We start from the raw sequence: 17,541 nt of genomic DNA on the forward strand, positions 1-17,541 counted from the left end.
TTGCTCCCCATTTGGAATAAAAAAAAATCAAGGGCAGAGTTCTACCTCCTGCCTCATAGGCCACCCCCAGCCTTTGGGCATATTTTTAAATGGTGGCCCTCTGGTACATTCCTTGGCCTGCAGAAGGCAGGCAGATATAGCCTTGGGGCAGATATAGCCATCCCAGAGTGTAGGGTATAGGGGTTTGGGGAACCTAGCTTCGGCCATATTAGAGTTATCCCTCCCCTCCTTGTCCTGATTTCATACCACACATAAAATTTTGTGTGAATGAATGAAAGGACTACTAATAAAAAAGTACATTATATGGAAATTGGCAACACTATGTGTAAGTCTCAGCAGAAAATAGAGGAAACTGTTTATAACCTCAAGATAAGGAATGTCTTCCTAGACAAGGGTCAATAAACAAGAGCTATAATGAAAACTTTCAACATTAAAAGCTTGGGGAAATTAAAAGACAAAAAAAAGCATGAGAGAAAAATCTTTTAAATATTTGAGACAAGAGATGCATATTCACAACTCATACAATTTAATAAGAAAAACCAAGAAATCCCAAGATAGGCAACAGATAAATGAACAGGCAATTCCTCAAAGGAAGAAATACAAATGGACAACAAACATATAACCCGAGCAAAGCACATTGAGACAATTAAAAGTCACTTCTATTCATCAGATTGGCCAAAGTTTAAAAGTTTGATAAAATGAAACAATGACAAGTGAGGGGGAGACTTTCAAAGATGGCAGAGGGAGTACAGCTGGGCACAGCCACCTGAAGAGCAATGTAGCACCATCTCAGAACTTCGTATGTGAATGGAGCCCAGCATTTTCTGTGCGGTTTCACACAGTACACAAGGATGTTTAACAGAGTACTGTTTATGCCACAAAACACTGGAAATGACCCAAGTGTCTGTCAAAATAGAATGGCTACAGGGTGTATCCTATGTATTATCTCCATGTGGTATATCCCTAGGGTGGAAAACCATTGCCACTTAAAACGAATGAACTAGGGCTTCATGTATCAATGTGGATAAATCTTACATTTCATTGTGGGAAATAAGGGAATTATAGGACAATACATCGGTATAATTCCATTTGATAGAAAAAGCACAGAATGACACCATTCAAGAATGGTACATAAGAAACTGATAAAAGTGGTTACCTTTGGGTAGGTGAAAAGGATTATGGATGAAGGATTAAAGGTCAGGGAAGATTAGATTTAACTACAATAATTTGTTCAATGAGAATCTATTTATGTATTATGTCTGCAATTATAATTAAATTTCAAAAATATAAATGCAAACACCCTTGAGAGATGTAACACATAAAGTTTAGAAAACAAAAACAAACAAACAAACAAAGGACAGGGTTTTGAGATGCTCCATCATCATTTTCTAGATACTCCTCTGCAAATGGAAGGAAGAACCCTTCATTATTTTGTTTGTTTCCACAGTGACAGATCCTGGGGGCAAAGATCATCTGAAAGCTGATAAGGAACCCATTTCCAGACTACTTTATTTATTTCTTATTTTTTAATTTTTTCTTTAACGTTTATTTACTTTTGAGAGAGAGAGAGCATGAGCCTGGACAGGGCAGAGAGAGATGGAGACACAGAATCCGAAGCAGGCTTCAGGCTCTGAGCTGTCAACACAGAGCCCGATGCAGGGCTTGAACTCGTGAACTGTGAGATCATGACCTGAGCCGAAGTCTGACGCTCAACTGGCTGAGCCACTCAGGTACCCCCAGACTACTCTAAAAGAGCCCCAACATGGGATGTACCCACCAGACCATGAGGCTCCCCCAGCTTGGCAGAAACAGACAGGAGAAAGATTATTGGGGTCATGTGGTTTTTCATGACCTGGAGGTAGGTCTCATCCCACAGGGCTGATGGGACTGTAAAGGCCCATCACACCCCAAGGCCAAGTTGATGCACTGGGCAAATAGAAATTCCATAGCTGAGAGCTAAACACTTGACTTTTCCCACACCCTAGGTTTCAAGTCTTCTCCATATCAGTAACACATCCCTTTTCAAACCACGATAACATTCCTGAGTTCTACTTGCCATTTGAAGAGCGCTGTATCAGAACTTGCTTTATAAACACTTTCTCCTTTTAATTCCGCTTGGCCTTCAACAGATTTTTTTTCTCCTTTTATCTAACCCTAAAAGAAAGAACACAAGATTTGGAGTCCCTCCCTTTTCCCTCCCCCCACCCCCAGCCTCCCATGTGTGAGCAAGGATGGCATCAAGACTTCTGTCCCCAGTCGGGGAAAATAGGCGTCTAGTGGGCAGATCTTGAGATTAGAGACTTCTGGGCAGCCGTCAAAGGAAGATTGGACTCCACAAACACTGTTCTTTTGTAGATCCAGGTCTGCCTCTGGTAATGAAATGGCCTCTTTCCAGGCCAGAAGGTGTATATGCCTATTTGAAGTGTTTTTTAGTATCACTCTGCTTCATGGTAATGCTCACAGTTAATAAAAAGAGAGAATTTAAATAGGACGAGAAATGGGAAGCATTTAGATGCTTGTTGCAGTGTTTTAATCTCATTGTCTGTTTTTAACCCTCCAAGAGAGCTTCCCCTCAGTAGCACAAGCCTTTAGCATCAGGGATCCAACTGTGTGCTCAGACAGGTTCAGGACATAGCCAACAGGGGGGCAGTATGGGATTTGAAGGCAGGTCTTTCTGAGCCCAAAGCTGGTGCACTTACCACTGGTCCATGCTGCCATATTACCAGGTAGTTGTCACAACTAGACATCCTTGAAACTGGACAGAGCTGCTGCTTGAAGTGTGCCTTCTCAAATGAGGTCCCTGCCTGCGGAGAGATTACCAGAGTGATTACAGAATAGTACAAATTAGTGTAGGCTCCTGCTCTAAACTGGGGTGCTACAGGCCCAGCCTAGTCCCGGCAGAGCCCTGGGTATGATCTCATAGGGAAAGAACCTGGACCTTCCTGAATTCTTCTCCTTGGCCTGAATGCCAGTTAGCATGAAAATCACCCAGGTGAACAGTTTAGGCTTTCCGTGCTTTGTTATGCATGAATGCTCATGTGTGAAGATATGAGTACCTTGGGTTCTGAGTAGAATGAGGGAGGAACCCAGAGACAGAAGCCCTGGCTTGACTTCCTCTCTTCTGTCTTTTACAGCAGCCCCCTCTCTCCCTGTATGGGAAGGTAGGCACACCACACTTTCTTTTTCCCTGCGGTAGATAACAAACACAGGCAATGCCCTGGCTTTATCAGGTTAGGCTCTGTGATGCCCAGTGCTTTTTGGTGTCTGTCTCTTGGGTTTGGGTCCTTCCTCACAACTTGAAGCTTTCTAGAAATGAGACAGATGCTGTATTTTTGGTAGAACCACTGTCTCCCTAGCTTCGTGCCCTGGAACCTAGTGTCCTGTCTTCCTCTCTGACTGCACTGAATAGTAGCCACTTGGCTCTGTGGCCACCTTCCCGGGTATCCACACACATCCTGGGCAGACAAATAGGGTTGTGAAGAGCAGTGCTTGCTTGGCAGATGCTTAAGCAGCCCCTTCCCCATCTTGTAGGAATTCTGGACAGTTACAGAGATGTGGTGGGGTCTTGGGTTGCATAAGTGGATATGCAGAAATTTTGATTAGCAACACCAACTTTGATAAAGCACTTAAGCTGAAACTGCTATTGTCTGTAACCTGGGAAAGGTTAGCTGAAAACTGCCCCCCTTTTGTGGGTGGCAGGTTATCTGTGTTTGTCCTCAAAGAATTAAATTGGGAAGAGATGAGATAAGATCAAGCATCTACAGGAATTAAACACACACACACACACACACACACACACACACACGTATCTGGGAACAATGTGGGGAAGCTCTCAAATCCAATCGTTGACACCAGGACAGACCTCAGGGAGGAGCAGATGAATGGGGATGACTTTGGCTGGGGGAGGGGTGTGGTGGGTGTAAAAATAGATCATTCAATGAGTCTGGCTTGACTCTGGAATGCTAAACTCTGGTCCCTTTGTCAGGTACAACCCCCTGTGACATCAGATGCATGAGCTAGGGCAGAAACGAGGGTGAGGGGAGAGGTGGAGGCTGAGAAAACCCTCATGCAGCTGGGAAGGGTACCATAGCCACCCAGCCAAGTGCACCCTATGTCCTTGTCCACCTTTGTGTCTTAGGGTCACTGCACTTCTGCATTACAGATAAATCTGAGTGCTACTAAGTGAGAACCACAAATTCTAGGTTCTTTGTGTTTGGTCAGGGACAGAGAAGGAAACAAGTGTGGCATGTGGAGGTCTGGAGATGCTACCAAAGGTGTCAGCAAGACCAGTATCAGGAGGAACAATCTGGTCGGAGAAGATCAAGGGCTTCTCCTGGGGAAGGCTATTTTTACGTTCAAATTAATATGGTGGCTGTGAAGGTGACTGAGGGTGGAGACAGTGGTTGTGCCTAGTGGCCTGCCTCTTTGCTAGGGATGGGACACTTACCACTGTCTCCTAGGTTTGCCTGAGACTGTGGGTGACCCTCCTGTGTGTGACTCTCTTGTCCAGGACCATAGCCATGGCCCAGAATGGGACACTGACCCAGCCCAGATTGAGGAGCTTCAGGACAGACACTCAGACTGCCTTCATCACCCCACTCACTCCCACCTTCTCTGATCTTCCATCTCCCTCCATTTTCATACACATCCACCCTTTTTATTTTCCTAATAATTTTGATTATGAATAAACACACTGAAAATCACACATCCTGCTGAACACATATCATTCAGCTCTGTCAATCTTACCATTTTGCCATTTCATTTTAAGAAATAAAATCTCGGGGCACCTGGGTGGCTCATGGGTTGAGCATCTGCCTCTTGATTTTGGCTCAGGTCATGATCCCAGGGTTGTGGGATCCAGCCCTGCATCTGGTTCCAAGCTGAGCATGGAGCCTGATTAAGATTCCCTCTCTCCCTCTGCCCCCTTCCCCCGCTTACTCTCTCTGGGTGGGGGGTGGGGGGGAAGGAAAGAAAGAAAATCTCACAGATGGTTGAAACCCTGACCTGTGAACATCTCCATCCATTTCTCTTCCAGAGGTGACCACTATCCTGGATTAAGATCATAACCCCCATATTACACATTGGAGTAGTCTATCTATGTGTGTATTTATAAACACTATAGTATAGTACAGTTTTGAATGGTTTTAAACTTTTTATACTGGATATAACCCTTTTCAACTTTTTTTTCTTGCTTTTATGAAAAAAATTTGAGCATTTGTGTTTGTATATGTGTTAATACTGATAACTCTGGTTCATTAACGTTAACTGCTATGTAGTATTCTATACCTCATTCTACCCATTCTCTTATTAATGGACACTGAAGTCCTTGTAATTTGGTATTCTTACAAATAATGATGCAGCAAATATTTTTATAAAGGTCTCCTTGCACCCATGGGCATGAATTTCTCTAGAGCACATACCTAGGAATCTGGGTGTCTTTGACTCTACCAGACATTCCCAAATTGCTCTTCAAAGTGGCTCTACAAATCCCACTCCTCTAGCAGCATTTGGGGAATTACTGTTTTCCCACATTCTCAAATATTTGGGATTGTCAGACTTGTATTTATTTTAATGTTTACTTATTTTTGAAAGAGTGTGACTGGGGGAAGGGCAGAGAGAGAGAGAGAGAGAGAGAGAGAGAGAGAGAGAGGCAGAATCTGAAGTGGGCTCCAAGCTCTGAGCTGTCAGCACAGAGCCCAACGTGGGGCTTGAACCCACGAACCATGAGATCATGACCTGAGCTGAATTCAGACACTTAACTGACTGAGCCACCCAGGTGCCCCGGGATTGTCAGACTTTTAAATTTTTGCCACTGGGATATGTGTAAAAGGGATCTCCTAGTCATTTTCTCTCCCAAGTCCCCAGTGCTTCTAGAATGTTCACCTACCGCTTGCATCCCAGAACACACAATAGGGATGGATCAAGCATGGAGGACCTGGCTGGCTCCCTTCTTCTGACCGCCAGATACTGGGAGTGTACAGAGTGTCCCTATTTGCAGGGACCCCTTCTCTATCTCTACTTTCCCCTCAGGTAATCTTTCCCTGTCACAGGGCTTTAGAATGCTAACACATATGCCAATGACTTCCAAATGTGTAAATCTCTCCATACTGACAGTCAAAAGCCACTTACCAAATTTGTTGATGGCCAATAAGAAAATCAAATAAGGCTTAACCTACCCAATATCCAACTCGATTTTTTCCTCAAACCTAACCCTTCCCCATGTCAGTCAAGGGCACTGCCATCTGTCTGATTCTTCAAGCCAAAAACATAGGAGTTGTCCTTGATTCTTCTCTTCTTACCCCTCCTACATTGAGTCCGTCAACTTCTATCAATTGCTGTATTAAATTGTTCCCCCCCACCCACCTTGTTTCTAATTCCACTGCTAGCACCTTGCTGTAAGCCAGCTGGACCACTCTTGCCTGGATCACTGTAGTTGCCTCAAAACTGGTCTTGCTGCTTCTCCTCTTGTCCTTACAAACCATCTTTAGCCAGCAGCCAAAGTGATCTTTTTAGAACATAAAACAAAGAAAATGTCTTTCCATCCTAAAGCCCTTTGATGGTTCTTAGTGTAGAAATCTCAAATTTATGGATACATGATCTAGAATGCCAGTAGACCTGGTCCCTGCCTGCCTCTCTGCCACATGCCTCCCCACATGCCACATGCCACAAGCCTCTGGGACTTTCTTTGTATGGAGGGGTCTTCCTATGATCTTTTCATGGTTCCCATCTCATTCAGGTCTCCATCACTTCCTCAAGATCTACCCTCACCATCCCACCCTAGCTAGAGTAGTGGCCACTTAGCTGCCCCCTATGGCATCACCCTGTTCCATTTTCATCCTGGAACTTCTCAGTGCTCAGGGCTGTGGTCTGTGCTCCAGCAGAGTATCATCTCCATCAGAACTGCCAACCTTATTCTGTGCTTGTATAACCTGGCATGAAGTGGGTGCCCATAAAAGTTTGTTGAATTAATGAATGAACAGATGAGGTCAACATTTTAGAACAGCCTATAAACTCAAAAGAAGTTTCTCCCAGAGTCTGGGTGGGATAAAAACTGCTTGAGGCAAGACAATACCTGTCTTTGGCTATAACAGCAATTGTCAAACTTTTTAGTCCTTAGATCCCTTTATACTATTAAAAATTATGGAGAACCCCAAAGAACTAGTGTTCATGTGGATTATATGTACAGATACTTGCTGTATTAGGAGTTAAAATGGAGACATTTTTAAAATACTTATTTCAAAACAAGGATAAATCTATTATGACATAAATAATGTTTATATAAAAAACAACTATATATTTTTAAAAATAAGTGAGAACAGCTGCTCACACATTTAATGCCTAGTTAGCACCAGGAAGGATTCTGTTAGATAACTGATTAGGTGGCCTCAAGAGTTTAGACCAGCCTTCAGGTTCAGCTGGAGCCTCTTCCCAGGTGTATGGGTAGAGGATCTAAGCCCACATAAGCCTTCTGCAAGAAGAAGGTACTTTTCCCTCTCCAGTCCCCCGCTGCGCTTTCCATGCAGCTCTCTCTCTTCCTTTTTCCCAGTCTACTTTATTAAAAAGAATAAATAAAAAGCAAAGAATAGGATGAGTAGTAAACTTAAGGTCTGGAAATTGATTACAAACTATACAGGTCCTTTAAATATGCTTATTTCTGTAATCAGAACCATGATTCTATAAATTTTAATGCAGGGAATTCCTCTTGAGTTTTGACTTTGACAAAATGAATGTGGAAGCCTGGTTTTACAGGATTTGTTTATTCCTTTTTGTATTCATGTTGAGAAACCAAACTGGGTGTCATATCCTTTTTCTTAGGGCTGTACCGAAACCTAAGTTCTTCCTCTTTTTTTTATTTTAGAAAAATCTGCTCCCACCCTCTTTATTTTTTTCCTCTGGCTAGAGGAAATTCACACAGCCAGGATTTAAAAAAAAAAAAAAAAAAAAAAAGGTGGTCTCTGTGCTATTGAAGTGGCAGAGGCTCCTCTGGCTCTGGGCACGCCTCTTCCACTGTTGACGTCACACTATTTTTGTCTTTGAATAGCTCATTGACACAATCGCCTCGGAGATCGGAGAACTGAAACAGGAGATGGTGCAGACAGATGTCAGCCTGGAAAATGGCCTGGAACCCAGCGAAGCCCACAGGTGACCAAGACGATCAGGTGCCGGGCATCAGATGGGGGCTAAGCGAACCCTAGCGGCTAGGAGGACTGCCATCTCGGCTCGTCAGAAGTTTGGGAACTGGGAGTGTGGTGGCCTCTCCAGATGAAGCTCTCTGTAGGAGGTGGGAGTGGCCTAGGAACCACTTGTGTATTTATTTTAATCACTTCGAAGGCACTTGAACTTTACAACCTCTCAATGCCTGCTGGCACCAGAACCCGGAAACCTAAAGTTCTAGCTGCCCTATCCACCTACTCACAGTGATGGAAACAATAACGCAGCAGGATCCTCCGCGTGCAAAATAGAATTCAGTGTAGCCGGTGTCAGTCTCCAGAAGGTTTAAAGGGGAGCCCTAAAGAGGATGGACTCGTTTTGCGTTCTCAGGTCAGAAAAAAAAAACCCTAGCACTTGTCATAGCTATTAACCTAAAATGTGACCCAGTGTACTGTAGTGCGGATGTGGTTGTAAATGATTAAGGAAAGGGGGGGCATTTTGCTATGCTGGTTAATCGTGATGTGTTGTGCACGTATCGCACCTGATCTGAGTAATTTGTAAGGGAGTGGTCTTTATCAGGAGAATGGGAGTACAGAGGCCAGGGTTGCAGTGGCAGGTTGGAGGAGGTCACTAAAACCTCATCTTAGCTCTTGGATGCTGTCATTCATTGCTAGCAAAGGTAACAGAATATAATCACTACAAAATGACACAGACACTTGGTGCCTTGGAGCCCAGACTATTAGGTTTCCCCTCTTTCCCAGGAAATGGGTTGAGGCAGCCTGGTGTAGTGTAGGGGTGAGATTCCCCGGGGTAGGCTTTACTTACAAGTCATGAGACAGGCAGGAATCCTGCAACTGCAGGCGAACCAGGTGGTGCTGGTTGCCCAGGCAAGTTTCAAACCAGCCCAACTTGTTCCCTGCCATAGACTGCAGGGAGAGCAGGCAATTTGCAAAGAGGCACTTTGCAGCTGGAAGGGTTTAACTCTCCTGTGTCTCTGGAGGAACTGTATTCCCTCATAGCTGTGGAAATGCTACATGCCCTCCATTTCCTTTCCTTCTCTACAAAATGTGGGGAGTAGACCACAGCTACTTGCCCAAGCTACTTGCGCAGCACCCTGGCATTCCATGATTTCCCTTGACCTTGGTGGCTAATTTTTTCCCCCATAAACTAAACACATAAACTAAGCACAGTGACTTTTATTTAAACTCTCCACCTCACAGTCAGAATAGTGCCAAACTCTGTGGAACTTTAGCCAGGGATTTCTCTTTACCCTTTGCATTATTGAGCAAAAATTAAATTGGAAGTCCAGGTTGGTGACAGAAAGGCAAAGAAGAGAGGTTGAGGAGCTGACTTGTCCTACATCCAGGAAACGCAGTACTGCAAGATAGTCCCAAACTCTGCAGATGACAGACACCAACGGCAGAAACCAGCCCTCCGTGTGTGTAAGGCACAGGGATGTTAGGTTAGCTAGAAGACATGACAGTATGTCAGGTGCCATCAGAATCTTGATGTCTGACTGCAGTAGGTATCGGGGTGGGAGAGCTGGGCTGCCATTTACTCTTTAACATCTCTATGTTTTTCTTTTCAAGTTTGAGAATGACTGTAAGCATTCCACAAAAGCTATGTTTTACAAATTAATGTCACTTACTCTTGAATGCTGTGTTGGTTAACACTGAATTTGTGAAATTTCAGAGGCATTTTATTATTGGTGCTTTTTTTAGTGAGAAAGAAAGAGAAAAGGCAAGATTGTCTTTGGTGAACAATGCCTACGGTGTTTACCATGTGCCAGCCACTGTTGTAAGTGCGTCACAGCTGCCGGCTCATTGAATCTCTTAACTACCCTACGAGGTAAAGCTCCAGTATGGCCCTCATTCTACTAACGTGTGACCTGTGTGATCTGGAAAAAAGCCAGACTAATGAGGCTGTGGCTTCTGCGCTGGGGTCTTTCCCAGATCTTGTAGAAGTGTGGAGTGGTGACTTTGCTGTTAGTTCCTCTATTTTGCCCAATGATGTTAAGGTGGTCAGATATCAGAGAGGTAGGGCAAAGAGGACCTTACCTCAAGTGAAAACCCTGTAGAGAGAAGAAGCATCACCCCCCACCCCAGGGGCCTTGACTGGGCACATCCTAGTGGCTACACAGATGTACTGAAGTCACCTTCCTCTGTGGCATCCTCGGTGAGTGTGAGCTGTGATAATAGCCTCATCCACCCCAGCCACAATCACCATGAAGTGTCTATGGTCTCTTAGTTTGTTGGATGGCGGGTTAAGTGCCAAGCTGGTGCGCTAGGTGAGGAATGCTGTTCCTCTACTTGTGTTGGCTTTTGGTTGCTTCTTTGTGGTTAATATTGAAGTGAGCTTGAAATCTTTAACTTTTTTGTGTGTCATGGATCCCCTTCTCAGAATCATATTTTAAATGCACAAAATAAAATAAAATATGTAGGATGACATAGGGAAAACAATTCTATCGCAGTAGAATGATCAGAATTCTTAAAATGCATGCTTTCATAGCACAGGTACTTCTTTATTAACACATTAAATAACAAGGTCTATCGGGCACCTGGGTGGCTCAGTCAGTTAAGCATCTGACTTCAGCTCAGATCATGATCTCACGGCTCACGGGTTCGAGCCCCATGTCGACCTCTATGCTGACAGCTCAGAGCCTGGAGCCTGCTTCAGATTCTGTGTCTCCCTCTCTCTCTGCCGCTCCCCTGCTTGTTTTATGTCTCTCTCTCTCTCTCTTAAAAATAACTAAACATTAAAAAAGTAAATAAAAATAAATAGCAAGGTCTAGGAACTACTTTCATCTAGAAGCCAAGATAAGCAGAAATAGTACTTAGGTACCAGCAATGAAAATGTTTCGGGGTTTCTGTTGGTGACAGAGTCTCAGCTACTGTGGGAACCACTGGCATTTGTTGCCTGCATTCAAAATGGGAGGAGGTTAATTTCAAAACCAGGTTAGTGAAAGTAAAGATGTCATTTTCCTATCCAGTGGTATGTTCTCACCTCCTGACCTATCAGCATCATCTGACATGGTTGATCTATCTTCCCTTCCAGGGACACTTGCTTAGCTTGGCTTTGGGGACACCATACTCCCTCATTTCCTCTCATCTTGCCTGCTGCTGCTTCTGTTCGCCTAGCTGGTTTCTCCTCATCTCCCTCACCTCCTAACTCCAGAGCACCCAGAGCTCAAGCCTTCAGCCTCTCTTCTCCTCCCCACCCCCTTCTCTTTCCCACTAACCTTGAGCAAGATGCTTAAAAATCTCTGCACCTTGGAGCACCTGGGTGGCTCAGTCAGTTAAGTGTCTGACTTCAGCTCAGGTCACGATCTCATGGTTCATGAGTTCATGCCCTACATTGGGCTCTGCTGACAGCTCAGAGCCTGGAGACTGCTTTGGATTCTGTGTCTCCCTCTCTCTCTGCCCCTCCCCTGTTCATGCTCTGTCTCTCTGTCTCTGTCTCTCTCTCTCTCACAAGAATAAACATTAAAAATATTTTTTAAAAAAAGTCACTGTGCCTTGGTGTGCACATCAGTGAAATGAGGATAATAATAGAGATTGACTTCAGGGTGGCTGGAAAGATTTAGTGAGTTAATAGCTGCAAAAGGACTTTGTACCATGTCAGCAGCAGGTGAACACTATATGTTGTTTATTTATTAAAAAGAGATCTCTAGTGTAATTTCATAGTTAATCCCATTCAGTTTTGTAGCTTTGATGCCCTGCATATACTGATGATTCCCAGCCTAGATCCCTAGATTGGTCTTCTTTTAAATCCAGATATTTGCATCCAGCTGTCCATTCAGCCCAACTTCTGGCATCTCAGACTCACAAAGACCAACACTGAGCCCTTGGTTTCCTTTCATAAATCTGCTTCCTCCCTGGTCTCCCCCATCCCAGTGACCATGCCTGCAGGTGCTTGGGCCTCACAGCCATCCCTCATGCCTGTCCGTCTCATCTCTGTGCTCCCATCCGTCTCCAAACCCTGGCAGCCCTACCTGTAAGAATCCCAATCCGACTACTTGTTCTTAGCACCGCTGCAGGACACACCTTCCCGGTGCCTCGGCTTTTATCTGTCCTGCCTTCCCTGGGCTGTTTTCTAAGCAGCATAGAGAAGGATCTGACTTTTGTCAACCTAGATCCAAGTCATGTCACTTCTGTTCAAAGCCCTTCAGTATTTTTCATTTAAAGTTTATTTATTTATTTTTGAAAGAGAAAAAGAGCATGCAGGAGGGGCAGAGAGAGAGGGATGAGAGAGAGAATCCCAAGCAGGCTCTGCTCAGTGCAGAGCCCAATGTGGGACTCGAAGTCACAAACCATGAGATCACGGCCTAAGCCAAAACCAAGAGTCTGATGCTTAACCAACTGAGCCACCCAGGTGCCCCCAGTATTTTTCATTTAAAACCAAAATCATCGCCATGTCTTTTGAGATGCTCCAGGCTCTGACTCCTCACATCCCCTCACCGTCTTCTCTTACGACCTCTGCCCTCTTCATCCCTCTGCTCCAGACCCACCAGCTCCTTGCCTAGAAGGTTCCTACCTCTTGGCCTTTGCACTTACTATTCCCTCTGCCTGGAGAATGCCCTTCCTCCAGGAAGCATTCACCTTTGGACCCTCATTTCTTCTGTCACCTTAGCTGACTTTATTTTTTTTTTCATAGTACTTGTACAGACTTGACATATATGTCCACTTGCTTAAATTGTGCCTCCCAGTATGAGGAGGGAAGCTCATTGAGAGCAGAGGTTTGGTCTGTGTTCATTGTTTTTTTTTGTTTTTTTTTTTTTTGTTTTTTTTTGGTTTTTTTTGTTTTTTTTTTTGTTTTTTTTTTCCAGTGCCCTAGAATAGTGTCTGGCATGTAGCATACACTCAGTAAACATTTGAATGAATGAATGAAAAATGCCAGGCCTTTGGATATTCTATAGGTATTAAAGTATCAGAAGCCTCTTGCAGAAACAAGACATTACCCTGTAAAGCAGTTAGCGGACCCCAGCTGGTGCATAAAAAAATACGAAGTTGAAAATGTGTGATGAGCCTTAAGCTTGCTCCCTAGCAAAGAAGAGGGACCAGGGCACCTTCCCACGATGTGCCAGCCATGCTTCCTCCATCATATCTGGGTTATGGGCTGTTGTAAATGTCTGCCAGTAGAGGAGCATCTGATTAAATCAACTCTGTGCCCTCTGCTAGCTTTTTACCAAAAAAGAAGCTAGGAAGCCAGGAAAGAGATCAAGGATTTCTTGTTCCTGCACTCTCTAAATGCTATTTCTTATTTCCTCTTTTTCTCCACTTCATTGCCCAGAGACCAGAGTGTGGGGAAATGAAGGCCTTGTACTTTCCTCTCCCTTCCCTATGAGTTCACAGTCCATTTTCAGTTGGGGGCAAGTACATCAGGCCTGATGTAGGCCAGTGCTCCACCCTCATTGCCATCTGGACCCATCACCTCTAGGCTAAGATAAGTCTCTAAAGTTTCCTTTGTCTTCAAGTAGAATAAAGGGATCAAACAAAGCAACTTTATGAGATGAGGCTCAGGCTGGCTTTGCAGGATACCGAGGGTTCTGGCTGGACCAGGTCATTGAAGGCAGTTGTTGCCTTTGTTTTCTCTCTTCCTCTCCTTTCCCTCCCTCACTCCTATTGTCACCTTGCAGGTACACTCCAGACTAAATGGATCACTGGGGATCACTGGGTCTTGAAACTCTACCCCCAACCCCACCCCACCCCAGAACCAAACACACAGAACTCAAAAATTCCTTGGCCAGCTCTGCCCAATATTGTAGTGTAGCAGTTGGTCACCTCCACTGACTTCTTCTGGAAGGGGCTAAGTGCCCCAGGAAGTTCTGAGCTTCCCAGCGCTATGCAGTGGCATTGATACCAAAACCAAAAGAAGTTCAGACTGCCAGTAACTGGTACAACCCTTCACTTTTTCCACTTGACCAATGTTAGAACACGAGGTCAGAAGAGAAGCTCGGTGGCTTACAGGGTGGGGAAGACATGCCCAACGTTTCACTGCATTAACTCCCCTGACAACAGTGACCATAGCTAGCTGCTCTGTGGCCATCCGGAGCAACCCATTTTCGCTCAGTGCTGCTTTATCAAAAAACCTTTCCACTGAAATAAAACATGATTAAGAAAAAGAAATAAGAACACAGCTAGATGAATTTTCAGTGGTAAACATACTACATAGGAGCACCCAGATCAAGAAACAGAACATTCTCAGCACCCCCGAAGTGCTGTGCACCCTGAGGATAACTACTCTCTTGACATCTGTTGCCATAGATTAGCTTTGCCTGTTTTTGAAATTCATATAACTGGAATCATACAGCATATGCTCTTTTAACCCTGACTTCTTTCGTTCGACATTTTGTATAGTATTCCATTGCACGAACCCAACACAATTGGCTTATCAATTCTACTGTTGATGGATATTTGAGTTGTTTCCAGTTTGGGGCTATTTTGAATAATGCTGCTATACATTCTTGTGCATGTTTTTTGGGGACATGCCTCAGTTAGGATTATAGGAGTGGAATTGTTGGGTTGTAGGATGGTTAAATAATTCAAAACCAGTAAGTGGTGCCCCCAAATTTTCCAGTCCTCCTATTCATTCACACTTCCACCAACAGTATATGAGATTTCTGAATTCTCTATTCTCCTGGTCTACACTTGGTATTGAGTGCTTTTTTATTTTAGCCATTTGGATGGGTGTGTGGATTTAGAGCTTCTGGAAACATGATGGATGAAGACAGGTAAGGATACCTGTGTGCTGTGACTCAAGTACTGATGTTAATTCTGTGGGAGTCAGGAATGGGAACTCCTTAGTTTTAGCAGGGCATCATTTTATAATTCTTACAGGTTTAAGCTCAAGGGTAAAGTCATGGGGCATTCTGAGCCCACAGTGAGTTCATTGGATGATATCTATGGAAAGGATTATTTGGGGGAAGGAGATAAAAACAGAAGACAATCCAGAAATTATGAGAAAAGTGTAAATATGTACGTACATTTTATTATTTATATTTTTGCATATAATCTTAGATCATAAACCTGTAGCAGAAAAAAACTGCCAATGAATTTCTCCCTGTGTCTCGGATTCTTTTGCTTTATGCTTTACTTTGTTCAGTACCTACATGTAGATATATTCAGCATCTCATGAATTGTTTTGGTCAAGACCATTAGCTGCTGCGTCATAAAACTAAAAATGTATGTGCATAAATCTAATACAGCTATACTATACTTGGAGTTTTAATTCTTACATCTGCATCCAATGCAATTTTCCATATTTTAAAAAAATGTACGTTGTTTTCTTTTCTTTTTAAATATATGTTTTCAACTACAGTGAATTCAGACATGGAATTTGATATCAGTCCATATTATTCCTTTCCATCTTTTCCTCTTGAAAAGTCACATACAAAGTGATCATTCTTCGTTAATTTATACCCGCTTTCTTCTGAAGATGTCAGAGAGTGTATTCACAAGGTTGTCAGGAAAAAAGTTTAAGTCATCGGATGCAGAAATTAGTTTGTATTTTGTCTTCTCACACAGTGTCTGTGTCATAGGCACTGTTATCCAGCAAAATAAATATTTCCTCCTTTGCCATATTAGAATGCTCCTTGTACCATAGGCCATTAGTTCAGGGTTGGGGGCTCATCTTTAGGTTCCACAGCATCTGAGAACAGGCCACTCTTCTAGAACACATGTGTCACAAAGGTTGGTTTTCCTCCTTTCCCGTGAGCTCCTGTCTGGTTCAGCAGAACATGGGAAGCTCACAATAATCTTTGGCTACAGAATATTGGGTATATCTTACAGTATCTTAGGTACCATGAAAAGAGTGTTTGGTGTTATCAAATTCTTTGGGTTGCCTGGCTGGCTTAGTCTGAAGAACGTGTGAATCTTGATCTTGAGGTCATGAGTTTGAGTCCCATGTTGGGTGTAGAGATTACAAACATACATTCTTACATACATAAATATTTTTTAAAAGTTTATGGTTTCTTCTCACACATTATCTATTTCTAAGGATTGTAAACACACATTTCCACTAACTCTTGGATATTTCAGTGCCTACCTTTCACATTCTTTTCTTTTTTAATGTTTTTTTTTTTTTTTGAGAGAGAGAGTATGCATGTACACATGTGCACAAGCCGGGGAGGGTCAAAGAGAGAGGGAGAGAGAATCCCAAGCAGGTTCTGCACTGTCAGTATGGAGCCTGACATGTGTCTCCATCTCATGAACTGACCTGACCAGAAATGAAGCATCAGTCAGATGCTTACCTGACTGATCTACCCAGGTGCCCCTACCTTTCACATTCTTAAAGAATATCTGATGGCAGGGGTGCCTAGGTGGCTTAGTCAGTTGAGCATCTAACTTTGGCTCAGGTCATGATCTCATGGTTTGTGAGTTCAAGCCCTATGTTGGGCTCTGTGTTGACAGCTCAGAGCCTGGAGCCTGCTTCGGATTCGGTGTGTCCCTCTCTCTCTGCCCCTCTCCCACTCGCGCTCAGTCTCTCTCTTAAAAATAAATAAGCATTAAGAATATCTGATGGGAGATAGGAAAGAGAAGCTCTTTGACTTGAGTTTAGATTGCATTCTGAAAGTCAAGAATCCTTTCATCTGAAACTCCCAAGTGATACCATAGACATAGCTACTCTTTCCTTCAGTGGAGGCAGGCCAGGTGGAGTGCTTTGGGGTCATGGCTTTGTTCATAGTTAGAGGAGATCACATAGTGATAACAGTTTTTGCAGTAAGACATTTTCCTATCATGCCCATTGAAGACATTCTGCTATGACTAGCTTGATTCATTTCCTCTGCTAATCCCTTAAACTGTTTCTTGATTTGAAGCCACTTCCAGGTCTTTGGAATATGGTTTCAAGGAATTCTATGAGGATTGACCAACTCTTTACTTGTACTGTTATCGGTGTAGCAACACTTAAGTCCAACTTCAAGACAATTTCTTGAAATTTATTATTGAAATAATTTATTTATTTGAAATACGTGGACAGTAGAGCCTGCAAGGAGCACGAATTATAAACGAGTATCATATAATGGAATGAGAATATAATAGTGGAGTATACTAGATGTTCCAGGACCTGAAGGAGGAAGCAGGTAACTCCAGGTAGGATGTGGTTTTAGGAAAGATGAGCTCCCACATTAACCTTAAAAAATTAGCTAAGCCTCCAGATCAGAAATTCCCCAAACAGCTGTTTACTCTGTTTACACTGGTGATATCTATTATATTGAGGAAGGTTTTTTAAAAAAAACATGTAAGAGTTATTTTTTTGATGTACGTTGTGGAAAAAAACACAATGAAAAATATAAAAATATTACCATGAACCCACTCCTAGAGATAGAACTGGTTTTGATTGTTTGTTGACTAGTGTATTTCTTTTCCTTGGTATGTATCCCTCCAATGTTTT

General features: G+C 43.3%; 1 protein-coding gene across 6 annotated transcripts in view; it reads left to right on the forward strand.

Annotated features, from left to right (window-relative positions):
* RIN2 (Ras and Rab interactor 2) overlaps window positions 1-17,541 on the forward strand; it is a 225,731-nt gene that overhangs the window by 151,545 nt on the left and 56,645 nt on the right. For 2 of the 6 annotated variants that reach the window (XM_047068695.1, XM_047068699.1), the window contains exon 1: window positions 8,066-8,541. In XM_047068695.1, coding sequence (XP_046924651.1) covers window positions 8,519-8,541 — 23 coding nt within the window. In that variant the 5' untranslated portion in view covers window positions 8,066-8,518. Of the gene's footprint in view, window positions 1-8,041; window positions 8,542-9,890; window positions 10,000-17,541 lie in introns of those variants that run through there. The other 4 variants (XM_047068694.1, XM_047068696.1, XM_047068700.1 and 1 more) reach the window with 4 other exon arrangements.

Source organism: Lynx rufus, unplaced genomic scaffold (assembly GCF_022079265.1).
Source record: "Lynx rufus isolate CCGP_SWC_20201006 ecotype Redwood Valley unplaced genomic scaffold, mLynRuf1.p SCAF_8, whole genome shotgun sequence".
Taxonomy (NCBI): domain Eukaryota; kingdom Metazoa; phylum Chordata; class Mammalia; order Carnivora; family Felidae; genus Lynx; species Lynx rufus.